Source organism: Sinocyclocheilus grahami, unplaced genomic scaffold (genome assembly GCF_001515645.1).
Source record: "Sinocyclocheilus grahami isolate Dianchi unplaced genomic scaffold, SAMN03320097.WGS_v1.1 scaffold261.1, whole genome shotgun sequence".
NCBI classification, from domain to species: Eukaryota; Metazoa; Chordata; class Actinopteri; order Cypriniformes; family Cyprinidae; genus Sinocyclocheilus; species Sinocyclocheilus grahami.
Window position 1 is genome coordinate 370,063 of NW_015505440.1, and position 21,999 is coordinate 392,061.

Here is a 21,999-nt window from a genome sequence, read left to right on the forward strand (position 1 = left end):
AAGCCATACGTTTTATAAATTGATGAATGAATGAAGATAAGCTAAATAAAAGTGTATAGATTGATTAGAACTCACTCCAAATGCCTCCATTCCTCTGTTCTGAAGTGTTTTTGGGATAGCAAGCATTGTGTAGCCTGTATAACATCCCTAATGGATATTTTGGCATCAGTTAGAACAACATTAAAACAAGTATAAAGGAAATGAAAGAAGACGAATAGGGAGAGACAAACCACAGCTCAAGCAGAAGTTGAAAACAATGAATTATTTTTTCTTGTCTAGGACAGGCATGCTACCTTTTAGTGCTCGGCTAATCTTGCCAGCGAAAGTCATCTAGCGCAGATGTTCAGATAAGAGTTTCCTGTGAAACATAGAGGTCAATGGGTACAAACGAAGAGAGGGTGTGCCTTTGGCCTGCAGTCAGTGAGAATACATCCATATACAGATGTTAAAGGGGTCATATGATGCTGCTAAAAAGAACATTATTTGGTGTAATGAAATGTGTTTATGCGGTTTAAGGTTAAAAAAACACATCATTTTCCACATACTGTACATTATTGTTTCTCCTCTATGCCCCGCCTTTCTGAAACGCGGTTCAGATTTTTACAAAGCTCATCGTTCTGAAAAAGCGAGGTGTGCTGTGATTGGCCAGCTCAACTGCTGATATGATCCCTTGTTAATATCTGAAAGCACATCTACGTTGCAGAGACAAAGGTGTTAAATTGTGTTAAAAAGTGTGCACTGTCTAGAATCAGACAATGTTCATTTGATGATGCTCTGTCATCATCAGTTAATTATACTGTTATAAACCTTTTATAAACCCTTTTTATAATCCTTTCAAACTTTCTATTTATCAAAGAAACTTGACAAATGTAAAAATTTATCAGTTTTCACAAAAATATTAAGCAGCACAACAACTGTTTACAATGATATGAAATACTTCTTGAGCAGCAAATCAGCAATGATTTCTGAAGGATCATGCGACACTGAAGACTGGAGTAATGATGCTGAAAATTCAGCTTTGTCATTACAAGAATAACTTGCATTTTAAAATGTATTAAAATAGAAAAGTCATTTTCAATTCTAATAATGTTTCACATTATTACTGTTCTACTGTATTTTTGATCAAATAAATGCAGCCATAAAAATATAAAAAACCCAAACTTTTGAACGGTGGTGTACAGTATATATATTATATATTTTAATTCCTATATTATATTAATAAAATTATATCTAATCTAATGTTATCATAACTGATAGATTTTAAATTTTATTGTACTCACGTGTTTTTTAAACTGGCCAATATTTCTCACATGTTTGCATTTTTAAACAAAAATACTAATAATTTATTATCACTATCCATCCAGGTACTAGCCTTATCAATAAGCAATTGTGTCCTTGAAAATCTAAAGCTATCGATCCTTCCACAGGGGTTAAAACCATCAGGAAAAGCACATCTACAGGAAGAAGCCATTAACATTCATAACACGGAATAAGGCCAATTCATAATTCATCAGATCTGTGATCTTCTATATAATATGCTGTGACTTGTATGGCTCTGTGCACTGTGACAGGCCATGTCTGGTGAAGGGAATGAGTGCCTCCTGAAATGATTTATCATGTTTGTCCTTTTATCCTTGAGGTGATGCTTCCTCAGCTCTTCACCTCTAATTTTTGGTGACTTTCCTCCATTGCCAGCAGAGGGCATCACAAGTAGATGTTCTACCAGGATCTTTGCTTGCTGATGGAGTTAAGTTTGATTGAACCTGCTGGCACATGCTGCAGAGATGTCAGAAAACAGCAGTAAAAACAGACTGCTGGTGCAAGACTGAATCCCTAATGCATTCAGGTCTACTGCTGCTTTAATGCAACAACATACAGTTTTTTTTGCACATAAAGATATCTAAAACTGTTGTTTGCATCAAAGTGGCAAGCACAACTTTAATCAGTGAATCATCATTTCAGGTTTAGTCACAACCTCTCCTGAAATTAAGTGTCCTATTCTCTGATCCGACAGCATATTTAATGAATTTGAAATCAGAGAGGTTTCTCTTTGTGATGAGCACAGCAAAAAGGGCCTCATGACCCTTTCAATAATAATTAGACTGTAAGTGTCATCAGACATCTTTTTACTCCTTTTTCAAAGGCAGTCATACACACATGATGCAGTAAAGATCTAGACGTTTACATTAGGGTTTGTTGTTAAGGTTAGTGCATAGTTGCTAGGTAGATGGTTGCTAGGGTGTTCTGGGTGATTTTTAGCACATTGCTATGTAGTTGTTAAAGTGTTTTGTTTGGGGGGGGGGAGTCAAAAGTAAAAAAAATTATATTATATCATACTATATTATATTATTTTTATATTAATTTAAACAATTATTATCAAACAATTATATTCATTTAGTAACATAAATGTATATTAGTTTAGGCTTTATCTTTAAAGTTTTATAATTCGTTATCTTCTTGTCGATCCACCAGTTCACGTTCATAACTGTGTGTTTTCTGCGTAAAAATAGTTTCAGGTCAAGCGGCATGTGAACCAGTCATCTCTTCCTCTTTACTAGTTATAGCACAAAATAAACATGAATGAACATCAGAAGGTATCTTGTTTCAACCACGGAAAGACATTAATACACACCATTTTTCCACCAAAAATTATCCACCAAAGTCCACAGACTTAATTTAATCTACTGTCTGGTTAGTCTGTCAGACAAAATTGGCAGATTCGCTGTTATGATTGGTTGGATCAATCAATCAATCAATCAATACCGGTATAGCGATATGCCGGTTGCCAATATTGTGATAGTTTTATCTCTATACCGCAATTGCACACAAACTGCATTGCAATCATTTTCCAAATTATCATTTGTGTAGAAAAATTACGAAGTCTGTAAACGGCTGCTTACAGAGACCAGAGAAGCTGAAGATGGACCCAAAGAGGAGAGAATACTGTAGCAGGCAGCGCAGCGCACTGTTCACTATGAGCGAAATATTGGAAGAAAATCCTAAATATTGAATTGGGGGTGGTTTCAATGGAATTTTCTTCTGTCTAAGAGTAATGTTTTGAAGCACAGCAGTATCAGAATCGGCCAATTTGCTTGTAAAAAAAAACTGAAATAGGAATCGGCCATGAAAAATCGTTCTTAGTCTATTGCTACACTCTTAAAAATCAAGGTGCTTCTAAAGGTTCTTCAAGCGATGCCATAGAACAGGGGTGCCCAACCCTGCTCCTGGCGATCGACTGTCCTGCAAAGTTTAGCTCCAACTCTAATCAAACGCACCTGCCTTTAATTTTTGAGTGATCCTGAAGACCTAGCTTGGTTGTTAGTATGTAGTATGCTAGGGTGTTCTAAGTTGTTGCATACTGGCCCGAGTCAGAGCCCTTTTTTATTATTCATCAAGTTAAAATCCTCTTAATTACAAAATTGTAGCACACCTATTTTCAACAACAAACTTTTAATTCTTGTACTCTTTGTGCTGTGGACAGGATGGGAAAACCACCTGCATAACTCAGCGTTACTCAGGGTTAAAGGTTCATTCACATTCCTAAACCTAAGTATGAGCAAAAATAATAGTGATAGTCTTAGCAAGCGCCACAAATGAGCGCTAATGATCTGTAGAAAGATCATCCACAGGGGCAGCATATACAGTAATGCAGCGAGAACCTGAGATTTGATGTGCTTAATCGGCAAATTAGACCCACGATGTAATACATTTGAGAGAGAACAAGTTCAATAAAACTAAGGAGAATAAAAGAGATCGTAGGAGTGATTTAGATAGTGGTCAACCAAAGGAAGCAGACTGATAGGTTGGGGGAGTGAAAAAAAGGAGCAAAAGAGGTGCAGGAGGGGGTGAAGAGCGAAAGGGAAAGTGGAGCACTGGGAAAATTCATGCTGTGTTAGCATCCCTGAGCAACTCCATCAATACTGCATACAGCTGAGTTACTGGCAAGAGTCCTGCTGCTGCAACCCCAACCTCCGCCAGAGAGAGAGAGAGAGAGAGAGAGCAGGAGTGAGTAAAAAAGAAAGAAGGGAGTAAAAAGAGAGGGTGTTTATGAAAGACAAGCACAAAAACAAAGAGAGCGAGAGAGAGAGTAAGAGAGAGCAGTTCTTACAAGTGCCTCTGTTTTCTGGTGTATGTGTGTGTGTTTGTGTGTCAGAGATTTGTGGTGGGACTGTGCCTTGATCTTGGGCTACTGCAGTAAAAGAGTGAGGAGGAGGCAGGAGAGGAAAGTGCTGCGCTCTGGAATTCTCCATAGGAAAGAGGAATAACACCAATCCAGCTCCACAGATAACATTGGACTTGATACCCTGTGAGATCTCAGCGGCTTCCACACCTCTGGCCTTATGCAGAAAACTCTGAGCACACCTGATTTAGACCAGACCAGGTGAGTAGAGATAATTAACTCTCAGTTTGGCAATGTTATGCAATTCAGATTGTAATCTGCTAGAGCATGGAACAGTGTCTTATCAGATTTAATGAACTTCTGCTAGCAGATAAGATAAAAGAAAGCTCTGTACGTGTGACATCTGAGGCTGAATTTTGCACAACGAAGCTGTTTGGTCAGGTACAGTAGATCGGTGCAGATTTGAGGTCCACAACGTTGGAGTATTATAGTAGTGCATTGAGATCTCAGATGATGGATGAACTTAAGTAAACTTTAGTTCTCTCCATCTATCTCAGCTTCAGTTTTTCTTTCTACACTGAAAAAAAGTTTAGAAGCAGTTTTTACTCTGAAATTGCTAATAAATTTCACAAACAAATGGCATGTAACATTCAATTAAATGTCATATTTTGAAGTAGAAAAATTATTTTAAAAATATTTTTTCACAGTAAGGAATTTTAAAACTATGATTTCCAGGCATGGAAAAAGGCATACTTTTTCTTGAAAGTTGTGGAAATTTCTATAGTCAGTTTTACTTTTATTTTACATTTATATTTAGGCTATTACATTTAGATTTAATCTAGAGAAATTGCTCTTTGTGAGTGCAATCTTAATATACAGTGCCTTGCGAAAGTATTCAAACCCCTTCATGTTATGTTGCAGCCTTATGTTAAGCTTTAAATTACTTTTTATTTCACATCAATCTACACTTCATACACCATAATGGCAAAGCAAAAACAGAACTGTAACAACTTGTACATTTATAAAAAAAAAAAAAAACTTTGTACTAAGTACTAACTCTTTACTTAGCTAAAGCACCTTTACGGCCTCAAGTATTTTTGGGTATGATGCAACAGGCTTTGCACATCAGCATTTGGCAATTATCTGCCATTCTTCACCTCACCTCTTCACCTCCCAAGCTCTGTCAGTTTGGATGGGGGCAGGTGCACATTTTCAGGTTTCTCCAGAAATATTTGATTGGGTTTAATCTCAGGCTGTGGCTGGGCCACTCAAGGACATTCACAGAGTTGTCTATAAGCCACTCTTGCTGTGTGCTTAGGGTCATTGTCCTGTTGGAAGGTAAACCTCCTTCCCGGTCTGAGATTCTGAATGCTCTGGACTGGGTTTTCTTTAAGGCTATCTCAATATTTTGGTGCATTGAGCTTTTCTTCTACTCTAATGAGCCCCTCAGTCCCTGCCACTGAAAAACAGCCCTACGGCATGAGGCTGCTACCAGCACACTTTACTTTTGGGATGGCACTCTTCAGGTGATGAGCAGAGCTGGTTTCCTTCAAACATGAGCTTCATCATACCAGAGAATCTTGTTTCTCACAGTCTAAGGGTCCTTTAGGTGCTTTTAAAAAAAAAATTCCAAGTGTGTTTTTATGCGTCTTCAATGAGGAGAGGATTGAGTTTGGCCACACCAATATAAAGCCCAGATCGGTGGAGTTTTGCAGTGATGTTTGTCCTTCTTTAGGTTTCTCCTATCTTCACATATAATCATGGAGCTCAACTAGAGTGACCATTAGGTCACCACACTAACCAAAGCCTTTCTCCATCAATTGATCAGTTTGGCCAAGAGGCGAGCTCTAGGAAGAGTCCTGGTTGTTCCAAACATCTTCCATTATGGATACATAAAGGCTACATGCCTCTGTGAACCTTCAATGCAGCAGAATTTTTTCTGAACTCTTCCCCAGTTTTTTTTTTTTTTTTTTACCTCAGGGCTTGATCTTTGCTCTAATATGCATTTTCAGCTGTTAGACCTGTTGTTAAGATATGTGTGTCTTTCCAAATCATACCCATTCAATTGAATTTGCAGCAGGCTAACTTCACTCAAAGTGTGGTAACATTTACCAGATAAAATGAATGCTCCTGAGCTAAATTTCAACTGTCCCAGATGCAATGGAATCTTTTTTTTAATATTTAATAAATTTGCAAAGATGTTAAAACCCTGTTATTGGCTTTGTCATTATGGTGTATGGAGTGTAGATTGATGTGGGAAAAAAAGGAATTTAAAGCAGTTTAACATCTGCAACATAAGAAAACATAAGGGGTTTGAATACTTTCGCAAGGCACTGTATATGTGTGTGTGTCTTAAATAAAAAACAAATGACTAAATCTGCTAAATTAAATTATATAATATTTTCATGTAGTACTTTGTAAAAAGAAAAAATTTTTTTTTTTTGAAGTTGTAAATAATGATTACTGGAGTATGTTTAACAAGTGTGATTATAACCATTTATTCATATAACCAATACACATTATATACCAATTGATTGTGTATTTTTAAAATGTCATGTTAATGTGTTACTTGTCATTTGTTTCTAATTATTTGTGAAATTTACTAACTATTTCTGTTTTAAAGAAAATTATTCTACAATATTTTTCAGTGTATCGAACATGCAAGAGATGTGAAAGTATTGCTGAGTTTTACACTATAACAAAATCTTGAAGAATTCCGAAAGAATCCTTAGGATATATCAAGATTTCTTCCATGAATGTTCAGTCTTAAATTGCAAATTGTAATCTGTTTCCCAGTGGTTTATAAAAAAAAATAGAAAGAATGTATTTTCTATATGGTGCATTTTGACCAAATACTTTTCAAACACCATTTGCTTTGACTGTTAAAGTAAATGTGCTAGTAACAGCTACAATTATGAGCATGTGCCTTAACCCACAATGTACTAAAGGTTAGCATCTAAATTCCACAACCAGATCAGTGCTGAACTTCAGTGAACTTCTGATTATGGAAAAGACTTACAGCAAGTCACACTACTTTCAGCTGAATTCAAGGAGCATGCAAAACACATCAAATGTCAAATATCAGACGATGTCAGAAGGCCACTATCAGGTCATGATATTTGATTGTTTCTTCTTTTCAGAGCTCATAATGAGGAATCTGATTAGCTGTAAGCCAATATTTGAATTTCATTTGCACTGTAATAATCCTGTGGCAGCTAGAAGTGATAAACTAAAGTCAAACAAAAGCCTCTTTACATCTCACTACAACTCAAGTCTGCTATTGTAGTTTTGGGGATGATATTATATTTTCATGTAGTACTTTGTAAAAAGAAAATTTTTTTTTTTTGAAGTTGTAAATAATGATTACTGGAGTACGTTTAACAAGTGTGATTATAACCATTTATTCATATAACCAATACACATTATATACCAATTGATTGTGTATTTTTAAAATGTCATGTTAATCTGTTACTTGCCATTTGTTTCTAATTATTTGTGAAATTTACTAGCGATTTCTGTTTTAAAGAAAATTATTCTACAATATTTTTCAGTGTATCGAACATGCAAGAGATGTGAAAGTATTGCTGAGTTTTACACTATAACAAAATCTTGAAGAATTCCGAAAGAATCCTTAGGATATATCAAGATTTCTTCCATGAATGTTCAGTCTTAAATTGCAAATTGTAATCTGTTTCCCAGTGGTTTATAAAAAAAAATAGAAAGAATGTATTTTCTATATGGTGCATTTTGACCAAATACTTTTCAAACACCATTTGCTTTGACTGTTAAAGTAAATGTGCTAGTAACAGCTACAATTATGAGCATGTGCCTTAACCCACAATGTACTAAAGGTTAGCAGCAGCATCAGTCGTGCGCGCGCTCACAAGATCTCCCAGTTCTTATTTGTGAATTCAGTTCACTGGAGACTCACTCTAAACAGATCATTTGAATCAGTGCGTTGTCGACTAGAGAACAGCTGCAATCGGATCATTCTAATTCGTGAATGAATCATTTGGTGCGATTTGCAAACCGATTTAAAAGGTTCATTGAAAAGAATCCGTTTGTTCTTGAATCAGACACCGCTTCTGCATCTCGGAACACGTGATATATTATAAGGAGTAACGAAATGTTTTATGAAATATAGTGAAGTAAAAAGTACGATCTTATGCTTTGGAATGTAGTGAAGTAAAAGTAAAAGTTACTCAAAATAAAACTACTCCAGTAAAGTACAGATACTTGAAAATTGTACTTAAGTACAATAACGAAGTAAAACTACTCCGTTACTGTCCACCATTGTTATTAGATGAGCACCCTGTCATAAATGCAATATATTTTTGATTTTATAGGAATGAGAACCACTGAAATATTCAGAAGCTGTGAATCACAGGCCATCTTTAAAGGGGTCATATGATGCTGCTAAAAAGGACATTATTTTGTGTATTTGGTGTAATGAAATGTGTTTATGCGGTTTAAAGTAAAAAAAAAAAATTATTTTCCACATACTGTACATTATTGTTTCTCATCTATGCCCCGCCTTTTTGAAACGCTCATCGGTCTGAAAAGCAAGGTGTTCTCTGATTGGCCAGCTATCCAGTGCGTTGTGATTGGCCGAATACCTCAAGCGTGAGACGGAAATGTTACGCCCCTCACCATACTGTTGTATTCCCTCAGCGACCAGCACAAATCAGCTCTAGGCATGACGAAGTGGATATCGTCCTCTTTTGGAAGACCAAACAAAGTAGTTTCGCTTTCACAACGAAGCACACAGCGTCTTCACGACATGGTGGCAGCAACAATACTACAGTGAGAATAAAAGTTACGCCTTCTTTCTTTGCGTGAACATTTGGGCGGTGTTATGCAAATCTTCCCACATAGTGAGGTAGACATGTGGGGGCGTGTTAGAGCGAGCCGTTTTATGTAGGCGTGGCTGACTCTTAACTTTTATAAAGAATATCTCTTTGGATTTGAGACTTTAGTCTTTGCAACTTTACAGATCTTCTTTATGCACCAAGAGCTTGTAACACTCCAAAGAGAAAGGAAAAAATTAAATCGCATCATATGATCCCTTTAATAATAAGCAGGAATCATTAGTCAATATAATCAGTATGGTGTTTCCTGACACGCAAGTCTCTAAATTATTGCAATCACGTCATTGTTTGCTTGTAAAGCAGGAATCATTAGTCAATAAAATCAGTATGGTGTTTCCTGACACGCAAGTCTCTAAATTATTGCAATCACGTCATTGTTTGCTTGTAAAGCACATCCATTCAGCTAAAAACAGCAACTGCTTACAGTACATAGCATCCCTGACTGAGGGTACATGTAAATGTTCTGGTGTCAACACTCAAACAATGCTGTGATGCTTTGCCTGTATTCCTACAGCATGTTGATCAAACAGCTGGGCTGCAGTGCAACTGGTTTACTGTGTTGTGGAATAAAACTAGGGACAGATATAATTGAATGGAAACAGGAGAGAGCAAGGTGAAGGCTGACAAACATTGTGCGGTTCTGCTTTGTTGTGAGTGTTCGTACTCTGATTTATCTTCCTTCGATCAGGAGACACTTTATCTTCTTGAGATCAGGGCAAATGGCCTAATGTTTAACCAGAAGACACTTTTTTGCTCAGGGACTGTTGACAACTTCTGCAATCTCGGTTTGAACTGACTCCAGTGTCTTTTGTTTGAGCATCAAATTCACCTCAAGGGATTTTTTTTAGATGCTGGTCAGTAAAACGTTATCTGCCAGTCAAGTTTAGACTCAAAATATCATTGCAAAGGGACATTTTTAATGTGTAGAGGTTACTTGTTTGGTAGTTTTGAGAAGATCCGTCACCTTGGGTGAATTTAATGAGAAACGTTTGAGTTCTTGAAATTTCTGACCTGTGATTTCAGAATTTGGTATCTTGGTAATGCTGGGCACAGTTTGAGACATTCATTTCTTTTGAGACAAATGTAAGATTATTGGGGTCTTTTTCTCAGGAGAACAATCTGAGAGCAACTAAAGTTTCATTTACTTGTCTTATTGCTATATTATTTATTTATCTATAATTTTTTATTTTATTGGTTAGAGTTTACTGGAGTATTTTGCATAGGTACCTGAAGTGGCCACACCCCACAGGAAGTTGAATTTGAATGGGAATGACGTTAATTGAACAATTCAAAGTAATTCAACAAAGGTAATAGATTCTGCGAAATGAAGTGTTCTTCCACCCTGCGTCCATAAAATGAAAGATCATTTCTAAAATATAAAGGAGTATATAATATAAAAGTCAAGTAGGCCTACACTACCATTCAAAAGTTTGGAATCAGTGCGATTTTTTAATGTTTTTGAAAGGTCTCTTATATTCAAAAAATAATATAATTAATATTGTCAAATATTATTAAATAGAAAATAACTGTTTTCTATTTGAATGTATTTTTAACTAATTTATTCCTGTCTTCAGTGTCACATGATGCTTCAGAAATCATCCCAATAGGCTGATTCGGTGCTTAAGTAACATTGCTTATTAGTATGATACGTTTTTCAGGATTCAAAAAAATGTGTTAATAGAGCAAAAGAATAGCATTCATCTGAAACAGAAATCTTTTGTATCATTATAAATGTTGTTTCTGTCACTTTTGTTAAATTGAATGCATCCTTTATGAATTTGAGTATAAATTTCTTTTAAAAAAGGCCTATAAAATTTCAAGACTTTTTAAACTTTTATACTTCAAGACAAGGTTTGACAAGCCATCTTTGAAAGTTTGTCTTGGCAAATTGTAAAAAATGACTCCTATTGTATATAAAATTTCTTTGAATTTCAGTTTAATGTAATTTTACTTCTCAGATTGCACTCAGCTGTGTTGTTCACTGTGTTTTTTAATTGTTGAATGAATGATTGACCCCATGTGGTAAAACCAGTGCTGTCATGTATCTACAGTCTAACTGCTGACACATGCTTCCATCTGTGGAGTTACATAGTTGCTAAAACCGCCCAGTGCTCATGTCATGGCTGTGGGACACACATCACTGTGTCGCACTGCTTTTGTCCTCACGTGTCAGTCAGAGTCCAGGTGATAACGTGTGTGTGTGTGTGTGTTTATGTGTGTGTGTCCTGGTGGAGGGTACGTTGTGGGTGTGGGAAGGGGTCACACCTTACAAGTCTAGAAAAGCATTCACTCAAATTTACTGGATGACACAACAGGACATTTCCAGTTCTTGGCAGCTGAACAGAAGGATGGATGAGAGACTGGCATGATCATACAGTAGGTGACTGACTGTCATATATTGTTTTTGTCATTGGCCAGGGCAGTCAGTCGTTGCTCAGATTGTGGACAGTTGTGCTTGTGTAGGTTGTCTCTCTAAGGCTTTCAGGAGGAGAGAAAATGCTTTTGCAGGCAGTTTGTTTGGAATGGGGTTGCTTGTTTTAATGAAATGGCTTTAGATGGTGGGCCAGAGCTGCTGTTATAATGCAGTCTTAGGCCAGCTTTGCTGCTACATTGCAGTATTGTGAGTAGAGCTGTAACTTGCAACTGTCAGAACGATTTGGTGGAACAGTAAGGGTAGAAAATGAAAGTCTGCAATAATGATCCTGAGGGAGACGGTGTTTGTCCTGAATACTGCCATAAGAAAATATTTCTGATCATAGTTCTTCAGACTTAATGGACTATCGACTATGTCTCCTAAAATGTCTGACAAATATTTGACATACAGATTAACATCAGAAACAGAACAATATCAGTATTTAGGGTCATAATGTATGCTACTGTTCAAAAATTTGGGGTCAGAAAGATTTTTTACTGTTTTTGAAAGAAGTCTTTTATGCTCAACAAGACTGCATTTATTTGAACAAAAATATAGTAAAAACTGTAATATTGTGCTTTTTGAAAAACAATTTGAAAAAGCTGTTTCTATTTGAATATATTTTCAAATGTAATTTATTCCTGTGATGCAAAGCTGAATTTTCAGCATCATTACTCCAGTCTTCAGTGTCACATGATCCTTCAGAAATCATTCAGATATGCTGATTTGCTGCTCAAGAAACATTTATTATTATTACAATGTTGAAAGCATCTGTGCTGCTTAATGTTTTTGTGGAAGCTGATGCATTTTTTCAAGGTTTTTGGATTAAACAAACTTTTGAACATTAGTGTTTATGAATGGAAATATGAAATATGAAAACAAACTATATTTTAGTTAGTTTTTTTTTACCATTGTAATCAACTGTTTACCTTCAATGTTAAATTTTTACATAGTCCTGTGATGTGATAAATATTATTTTTACAAAAAAATATTTTCACTTTTTTACATTTTTCATTTGATGAATTAATTAGCCTCTCAATGAATATGAATTCATTTAAAATGGCATGCATGATATAGTTTTAAAAATGCTGTTTTAGACGTTTTAGATGAAGTTCAGCATGTTATGTACTGCTGTAATGTCAGCATGTCAGCTCCCCAATAGTGTTTCATGCCAACCTTCCAGTAATAGATTAGAGCAATAGATTTTCATTGCTATATATAAGCATCATTACTCAGATAATTTGATCTTGGCTAAATTTGATTTGGTATCTTGGCATATCAGAGCACAATTTGAGATACTGAGATGTCTGATAAAGCACACGTGAGATTAAACGAAAGTCTCCCTTTTAATCTGACATTTACATGTATGCATTTAGCAGATGCTTTTAGCCAAAATCTGAATGCAGTCTAGAATAAATAATTAAGATATTAAAGAGCTCCTATTTATCTGTTTTTTTTCTTTTCTTTGGGTTGTCCCCTTTATTTAATTTTCCTCTTTCATATGTGGAAATACCCAGCTGCTAGGTGCTACAATATAAATAATTCTTAGTATGTCTGTATATATACATATAGGGAAGGTAGTGAGGCTGACAGCCTGTTTTACCGCAAAGAGTTTTCACTTTTGGCTTGTGGATAGATGCAATAGTTTGCAAGAAGGAGACCTGCGTCATATGTTGTAAAGACTGAAAATCTGATTAACCTACTTTAGGGGAAAAAGTGAAATATTAAGGGCTTGATGCCCGATTGCCCAGAAAGTCCAGCAGTTGATTCAAAAATGAAGTTGATACATGATTCACTAAAATGTAAGCAGGGCATTGTGGCAATGATAATAGCCTCTGCTTATAAAGAGTACTGTAGCAGACAAATAATGTTGTAAATTAATGGATTAATCTGTTGCAACATATTAAGGAAATGTCTGACTCATATTTTGCTTAAGTAAATCCAGTTTTAAAAATTTTTGCATTGTGAATTTGACACTTAAGAATGATTTCCTCTCTATTTAACATTACTGTAATACAATAAAATCTCATTCTCATTACAAAAAATAATTTATTATTCATATATAGTATTTGTTATACTGCCTTTATTTGCTAATTTTAATGTAAATTTTATTGCTGATTTTATTATTACTGGATGTCAGTAGTAAGAATATAAGAGAATTACACACATAACAACAATTCTCTTCATGCAAAATATAATTTCTTAAAGTATTTCTTTTGATTTTGGGGTGAATTGTGACCAGGACATATTGTAGTGAGACTCACCCTGTAGAATAGTACTAGCTTTTAGTGAGATGTAGGTTTATTATTTGATAAATGTATTGTTATATACAGTGGGTACGGAAAGTATTCAGACCCCCTTAAATTTTTCACTCTTTGTTATATTGCAGCCGCATAACAACAATTCTCTTCATGCAAAATATAATTTCTTAAAGTATTTCTTTTGATTTTGGGGTGAATTGTGACCAGGACATATTGTAGTGAGACTCACCCTGTAGAATAGTACTAGCTTTTAGTGAGATGTAGGTTTATTATTTGATAAATGTATTGTTATATACAGTATAGTAAAAGGGCAGGGGTAAGAACGAGAGAGAGAGAGAGGGTGGAATAAAATTACCACTATTTATTTACCTTCATGTATGTCATAAACCATAATGCATTGTGCAGCTTCTAGACAGATTCACAGTTGCTATGGAGATTTTCATAAATTCTTCAGGATTAGCAGAAATGGCTCTTTTCTGCCAGCAGGAAGAGGGAGGCGGTCTATTTTTTGCTGATTATTACAGGCAGTCCATTTATGTGATGCTTTTGGGATTGTTAAAAGTATGTGCTTTTCATGTTGCATCTCTAAATACCATAAACAAGGCAGAGCTCTGAGAGAGATGAGAGGAGAATTTAGTGCCAAGAGAGTAACTACTTTTCATTCTATTTCTTTTTCACCTTTTTATGTGATTTACTTCAAAATGTGCACCACAACCAGATGATCATTAAATATATTTGATGTAACAGCTCTCAAAGCTTGTGTTTTAAAGGTTCCCAAAGTTTGGTGCTTCTGCTCCTGTTTTGTTTGTGGAACATTTCCTTTCCTTAATTAAGGCAAACTTTAGTTTTTTTACTCGCCACTTCACAGACCTTTGGATGTGATGTGAATATCAAGTGGCTCTTGAGCTAAGACCCCGATGCTGAAGCATTTAAACTCAAGTTATGTGAGGCTGAAATCTGGGATTTTTATTTTTAAGCCTGTTTCGTCCTCCCTAGCAGAACAAAGTAAAAAGGTTGTGGGTAAACAGAGAGTACTTTGAAGGCTGTGATACAAGCACTTCTCTAGTATTAAGAATGAAAGTGTGAAAGTATAGTACATATGTCAGTGAAGGTAATGGTTAACTCTGGTAAAGAGCTGAAACAAGATTTGAGTGGAAAACTGAGAACAATTCGAGTTGGTGTGTTTAAGATGCATGCACATGCATATGTAAGCACACACATTGTGTTTTTCCTGATCTTATTCTTTCTCTCCCACACACGTGCAAACACATATTCGTTTTTCACCATTTTGTTTCTTTGTCTAAACATATTCTTTGCTTTAAATATATCTTTAGTCACAGTAAACTAGGATAGGAGAAATTATTTTAACACACACATTACACTTTGACCCTTAGTAGCCTATTACTTTCTCTGACGGGGCCAGTTGTGTTCCTGCCCCACCCCTGGATTCTTGCATTTCTCCAAAGGGGCTTCTGAATACACTGTCCCGCTCACCATGGACACAGACATCATAGATCAATGTCAAACATGCAGTTTTCTTGATTTGCTTCATATTAAAGCACCAAGGGTATTGAACCCAAGGGCTATTTGCAATAAAATGATAGTAAGTTGACATGAACCGTTTGACCTTAATGTTGCATTTTGTTGGCTGGCTGGGTTCCCATCATCATCTACACTTTTACAACATTTGCATTTGATTAGCCTTAACATAATCACCTAAAGACTGTTTGCGCAATAGCCGAAATGCTGCACATTCAAAGAGAGGCAGGCGAATTAGTCATGGACAATGACTCAATGGTAATGTTTTCTGCCTACATCCTGATTTTAGTCACTAATTTTATTTTAATTTCTTTGTTTTTTACTTCATTTATGGATTTTAATGTTCATATATCTATAAATCTCTCTCTCTCTCTCTCTCTCTCTCTCTCTCTCTCTCTCTCTCAATATATATATTTGTAATTGGTTTTGATTGCTTCTATTTTCCTCATTTGTTAGTCGTTTTGGATAAAAGCGTCTGCTAAATGACTAAATGCGAATTAATTTTAACTTTGAATGTACAAACTGGTCCAAATTTGGCTAGGAATTTTTTTTTTTTTAAATTAAAAGTACCCTAACCTATGAAACTATAAAATCAGAGTCATGCTTTGCGCAAATGACATGAATTTGTTTTCTGCCTCCATCCTTGTCTTAAACTTTAAAAAAGACAAAGTTAATTTAATTTAATTGTGCTTACATTTTATTATTTTTAGTGCTGTCAAATGATTACTTGTGATTAATCGCATCCAAAATAAAAGTTTTTGTTTACATAATATATGTGTGTGTACTGTGTATATTTATTATGTATATATAAATACACACACATACAATATACATTTTGAAAATATTTACATGGATTTACATGTATATATTTATATAATTTATATTATATACAGTAAATATATATATACACACATTTATACATATATACGCATACATTTATAATATATAAACATAACATATTTTTCTTAATTATATACATGCATATGTGTGTATTTATATATACATAATAAATATACACAGTACACATATACTGTATATTATGTAAAAATAACTTTTATTTTGGATGCGATTAATCGCAAATAATCGTTCGACAGCACTAATTGTTTTTTATCTTATTTTATTTTACTACAAGTTAGTCCAGTCTTTAGCAAACTTGAGTCACATGACCTTACTGCAAAAACAATTACCAAATTTTTTTTTTTTATTTATGGATTTTAATGTTTATATATCTATATATCTCTCTCTCTCTCTCTCTCTCTCTCTCTCTCTCTCTCTCTCTCTCTCTCTCAATATATATATTTGTAATTGGTTTTGATTGCTTCTATTTTCCTCATTTGTTAGTCGTTTTGGATAAAAGCGTCTGCTAAATGACTAAATGCTAATTAATTTTAACTTTGAATGTACAAACTGGTCCAAATTTGGCTAGGAATTTTTTTTTTTTTAAATTAAAAGTACCCTAACCTATGAAACTATAAAATCAGAGTCATGCTTTGCGCAAATGACATGAATTTGTTTTCTGCCTCCATCCTTGTCTTAAACTTTAAAAAAGACAAAGTTAATTTAATTTAATTGTGCTTACATTTTATTATTTTTAGTGCTGTCAAATGATTACTTGTGATTAATCGCATCCAAAATAAAAGTTTTTGTTTACATAATATATGTGTGTGTACTGTGTATATTTATTATGTATATATAAATACACACACATACAATATACATTTTGAAAATATTTACATGGATTTACATGTATATTTTTATATAATTTATATTATATACAGTAAATATATATATACACACATTTATACATATATACGCATACATTTATAATATATAAACATAACATATTTTTCTTAATTATATACATGCATATGTGTGTATTTATATATACATAATAAATATACACAGTACACATATACTGTATATTATGTAAAAATAACTTTTATTTTGGATGCGATTAATCGCAAATAATCGTTCGACAGCACTAATTGTTTTTTATCTTATTTTATTTTACTACAAGTTAGTCCAGTCTTTAGCAAACTTGAGTCACATGACCTTACTGCAAAAACAATTACCAAATAGATTTTTGAAATTCAAACTTTTATCAGTAAATTTAATAGTAAAAAAGCAAATAGAAAGTGGACCTGTGTATTTTCAATGCTTTTGTGTACTGAAATTATAATGCCCCCAAATGAAAAGTTGGTAAAAGTGGTCCAAACTTGGCTAGAAACTTTTTTGTCAGCTATATTAATTGACATTGACCTTGCGGGGGGAAAATAAATGGGCAGTTTGAATGTTGATTCAGATATGTGCCTGATAAGGTGGATTTGCTCACCAGCAAAACTAACCTAATAAAGACGTTTGGTCAAAAAAAGTCCTGCTGGTTAAGCAAGTAGGGGGCACCAGCACCTCAGCCCCCAAAACACTGGTCAATGATAGCAAAGCAGTGGCGAATAAGAGGAATCTGTAAATTAGAATTACAACAATTATATGTTGTCTTTTCTCAGGCGGTGTATTATGTACAGTCGCTGATCTCTGAGATGGCCGTGTGGGCCCGACAGGCCCAAACATCCCACCTGCAGTGCTGCCTCTACCTTATCCAGGTCCAGCGGCCCACCCTGAGTGTCTGATCGGCCCAGCCCTGCTAACACCCACCCTGGGCTTCCCTCTCATCGGGCCACCTGGCTTCACTCCGGGCCCACCATGGGAGGATGCCTCTCCAAACCCAAACCAGGTGATGAACACACTTATGTAGAAAACCCTTAGTCTGTGTAGCGCGCCCTGTTGATTAAATCCTGTAATAATTGCAGCTTGTGTCTCCACCTATATATAGGTCAGTTAAAGTGGCTCCTGACTGCTGTTGTGATGTGGCTTTCCTTTAGTGCTGGAGGAATTTTAATGCTCTTAATTGCTCTGTGTTCAAGAGGATTAGACAGTGCAATATGAGTTGGGTTTCGAATGTTTCACAATGTATCGCTCTTTCTCTTCTATGGCGGCTGGGGGAGGGGGTACTACTGAGGGGTTCCGAAATGACTTTCATCTGACCAAAGGGCATAAGAAGCAGGCCCTCAGCACATTTTTCCAGCCAGAGAGAAAGCTAGAGTGAGACCAGGCTGTAGTGGAAGCACATTTCACAATCACTTTCTAAAAAGACTGTGTTCATTAACGGTGCTCAGCTTCCAATGTTCTTCTCCAAGCTGTGTTTGAACTCGGAATGCTATTTCTACACAGAAATAGCACTGTATTTGTTATGTACTTGACATTACATTATAGTGTCTTAAGGCCTGTTCACACCAAGAACAATTACTAAACTGTTAGCAACATATTTAAAGATGGCAGTGGTTTGCATTTAAATTTAGCCAAACAAATCAATTAGTTTGTATAGACAAAAAGTATAGAAAATTACAATTATTCTCTTGTACTTATATCAAGCAATTTTTTTTTACAGTAGAGGTCAAAGTTGAGCTCACTCTTTTGGACAAAGAGAAAGAGGTGGACCTGATGTCTCCTAATGGAAAGGCCAGTCCATTTTCAGAATGCAGACTCAACGGATCTCTGGGACACTGTTCAGACGAGGACACCATGACACTGCGGCCACACCGTAAACACAGAGATTACATAGAAGCATCTGTCTGCCATGTAAAAGACCTTGAGAATGGACAGTAAGTTCTTGATTTCAATACAATACCGAATTGTCGTGTTCCTGTATATTTGAGCGCATGTTTGTGTGCTATTTAGAGCTAATGAAAAAAAAGATTTAAATGATTTTTTAAATAAATAGGCCTTACCTTTTTTTTTTGCTATTTTAATTGATTTCCTATTAAAACAGGATGTTGAGTCAGTAAATGAGCTATTATCCTTTAGTTTACATCAGAATACAGCAAAACCACAGTTTGTTTTCTACACACTATTGCTAGTTGGTTGCAGGTGGTATTAGGTAGAGGGACATTCTCATTCTATAGAGCAATTTATTGGACTAAAGTCTGCATATGATAATGAGCATAAAGTGATGTCATCAATATTTTGGTTTGTGCGCCAGGAAGAGAAAGACTGTCCATTTTAAATGCATATATCTGGAAAAATGTAACTTTGCCAACCTTTAAGAATACACTAGTATATGGATTGGGATCAAAGATAAGAAGCATGAACTAAAACCCACAAAAAAATCGATTTAAGGGTTTTTAATGCTGATATATGTCAGTTTTCCCCCTCTTTGTGACACATAAATTACATCAGCTGTAACCTTTGAATGCATCTATTGGGTTGAGTTTTGGATGTTAAATCTGTGCTGATCTTATGTGTGTGTTTGGCAGAATCCGTGAGGTGGATTTGGGGGCTGGTCGTGCTCTGCTCATTAAGGAGCATGGAGAATTCTTTGCCATGGGACACAAGTGCCCACATTATGGGGCTCCACTGGTCAAAGGTGAGGGACGTCCTGTAGAGCACTCCTGGTTCTCTGCATTCCATAGCTTGGGATACCAACAGCTCTCAGAGGATTTTATAACACACTGCTAATAATATAAGTGTGCTATAAGCTTAATCAAATAGCAAAACACATTGTTCTTTCAGTAATACAGTGTATTTAAAAACAATTCTCTTCCAGGTGTGCTATCAAAAGGGCATGTGCGATGTCCATGGCATGGGGCATGTTTTAACATCACTACGGGTGATATTGAGGATTTTCCTGGCCTAGACAGTTTGCCTACCTTCCAGGTAAAACACGTTCCTCTTCAACCTCTCCAGAAGTTCCTCTCCGAACTTTCACTGCATCCACTCCAAAAGTATTGATTTGCAAATAAATAAATAATTTATAACATAATGCATATTATGTGTATAGAATTATCCTAAGCCTACCAAGAGTTTGGCTTGTAATGTTACACTGTAAAAAAAATTCCGTAAAATTTAAGGTAAAAAACCGGCAGCTGTGGTTGCCGGAATTTTACCATAAAAAATACGGTAGCAATGTTTTAGGTTTTACAGTTTTAACTTAAATTTACAGTTAAATACCGTAATTTAATTAACTGATATAATGTTAATATACCAACCTATTTAAGTACTGAAATCTGTTTTGTACCTTTGTAATACACTGATAACCACCAAATGAAGGTGGTGATGAGAAAGTCACATGATGAACCAAAGCCCATCACAAACAGCTTTTAAATAATAACATATATAGAAGGTGCACAGTGTCATTCTCACAAACGCTAAACACCATCACGGTAAAACACATGAAACTGAAATAATGCAATAAACATTCATTTAACAACATTAGGTGTAACACACAACCCCAATATACAAAACTGATAAGAAAAAACTAAGAAGAAACATAGTTATTTCAACAAATGGAGTATGTGTGTAAAGAGCGATATATTTAACAGCAGTTGTAAATGGTGATGTGGGGAATCATCTGTTTCCTGACAGGCTCTTCAGACTCAGCGGCGGTCAAAGGCCATGTCAAAATGTTCAGCTGTCATCAATTCCAGCACTGGATTCAGCCATGTTCTCATTATCGGATCAGGTTGCAGCCATAATGCTATAAAATGAGACTAAAATGCACTAACATAGGGGTGAATTCACTAGGTAGTGTTGTTTATTTCCATACACTGTCTGTGTTGTCCTACAGGAATAAATCTCGATCCTTAAAAAACATACAGATATTTATCTTAAAATTTAACAAAAACAAATGAGTTGTGCCATGCAAATACTGCTGACTTCTTTAAATAAGGTTAAATCTATAATAAGTCTCATGCACACAGAGATTGTTTACTCTGTAAAGAATGACATTGATTTAATTTAAATACTCATGGCACTGTGCCAATATGAGGTTAAACAGGATTTGGTAATAATAAACCGTTTTTGCACTGAAATAAAATGTCTAATATTTAGTGAATTCACCCTTGATGTTTTGAGCACAGCTTATATGGGTAGCTTTCTGATAGCCTATAACCTTATTTTCCCCGTACTTGCGTAAGAGTGGGCGGCTGGGCGTGCCATTTGTAAATTGAATGGGTCTGGCTTCCGGTGTCATTTGCTCCCAGCTATTTTTTAGCTGTACAAAACAGCTCGCTTTGCTGCTTGCTATTGCAAACTGGTGTGTCTTACCATATTATTTTAATGTATTATCTTAATTATGAACACACTAGTTTGTAGTGCGTACAGTTTTACCGTTTAGTGCACTTTGTTATTCTTCTCGTTAACTTGTTTCCTTGCAGCGGCTAATGAACCGGAAGTCTCACACATTCACAGAAATCGGCTTACTTCCACGTTGAAAATAAGGTGGACAGCTTTACAATCCAGTAACCTCTTTAGCTAGGATATAGAACTAACGTTACCTAGATTTCAGTGCACCGTAAAACTGAAATTTACCTCCTGCTATATTACGGCTTTTCACCCTGCGCTTAGCCCGGGTTATCGTCGTTCTTCTTCACCCCATTTTTTTTACTTCAGCACCGCTTTTTACCTCTTTCAGTTAGAGTTGGTCTATTTCGTGTAGACTACAGTTTGAAACAATGCTGTGTTAAAATATTACAGCTATGTCACGCAATCGCGTGCCTCCTTTTCAAGTATTTTAAAACGGCAGGAAAATGCTACAATGTATAATTTGTTGCCCTTGGTCCAGACCATGAGCTGATTTTGAACCACAGATGTGAAAGCAGCACTATGGAGTCAATATAATGCCACATATATATGCAAAATAATAAAGTTTTGCAAAAGAAAATAACCCGCCACTAATAAATCCACCTGCATGCCTCTGCTCAACGATGGTGCCTGGATCAGTGAGCTGCGTCTCGGGCCGATGAC

General features: G+C 35.5%; 1 protein-coding gene across 1 annotated transcript in view; it reads left to right on the forward strand.

Annotated features, from left to right (window-relative positions):
• Positions 1 to 4,177: 4,177 nt before the first annotated feature.
• LOC107599166 (apoptosis-inducing factor 3-like) overlaps positions 4,178 to 21,999 on the forward strand; it is a 31,845-nt gene continuing 14,023 nt past the window's right edge. The window contains exons 1-6 of the mRNA XM_016290682.1: positions 4,178 to 4,381; positions 17,706 to 17,932; positions 18,647 to 18,860; positions 19,512 to 19,621; positions 19,802 to 19,920; positions 20,620 to 20,716. Of these exons, the coding sequence (XP_016146168.1) occupies positions 17,902 to 17,932; positions 18,647 to 18,860; positions 19,512 to 19,621; positions 19,802 to 19,920; positions 20,620 to 20,716 (571 nt within the window). The 5' untranslated portion in view covers positions 4,178 to 4,381; positions 17,706 to 17,901. The remainder of the gene's footprint in view (positions 4,382 to 17,705; positions 17,933 to 18,646; positions 18,861 to 19,511; positions 19,622 to 19,801; positions 19,921 to 20,619; positions 20,717 to 21,999) is intronic.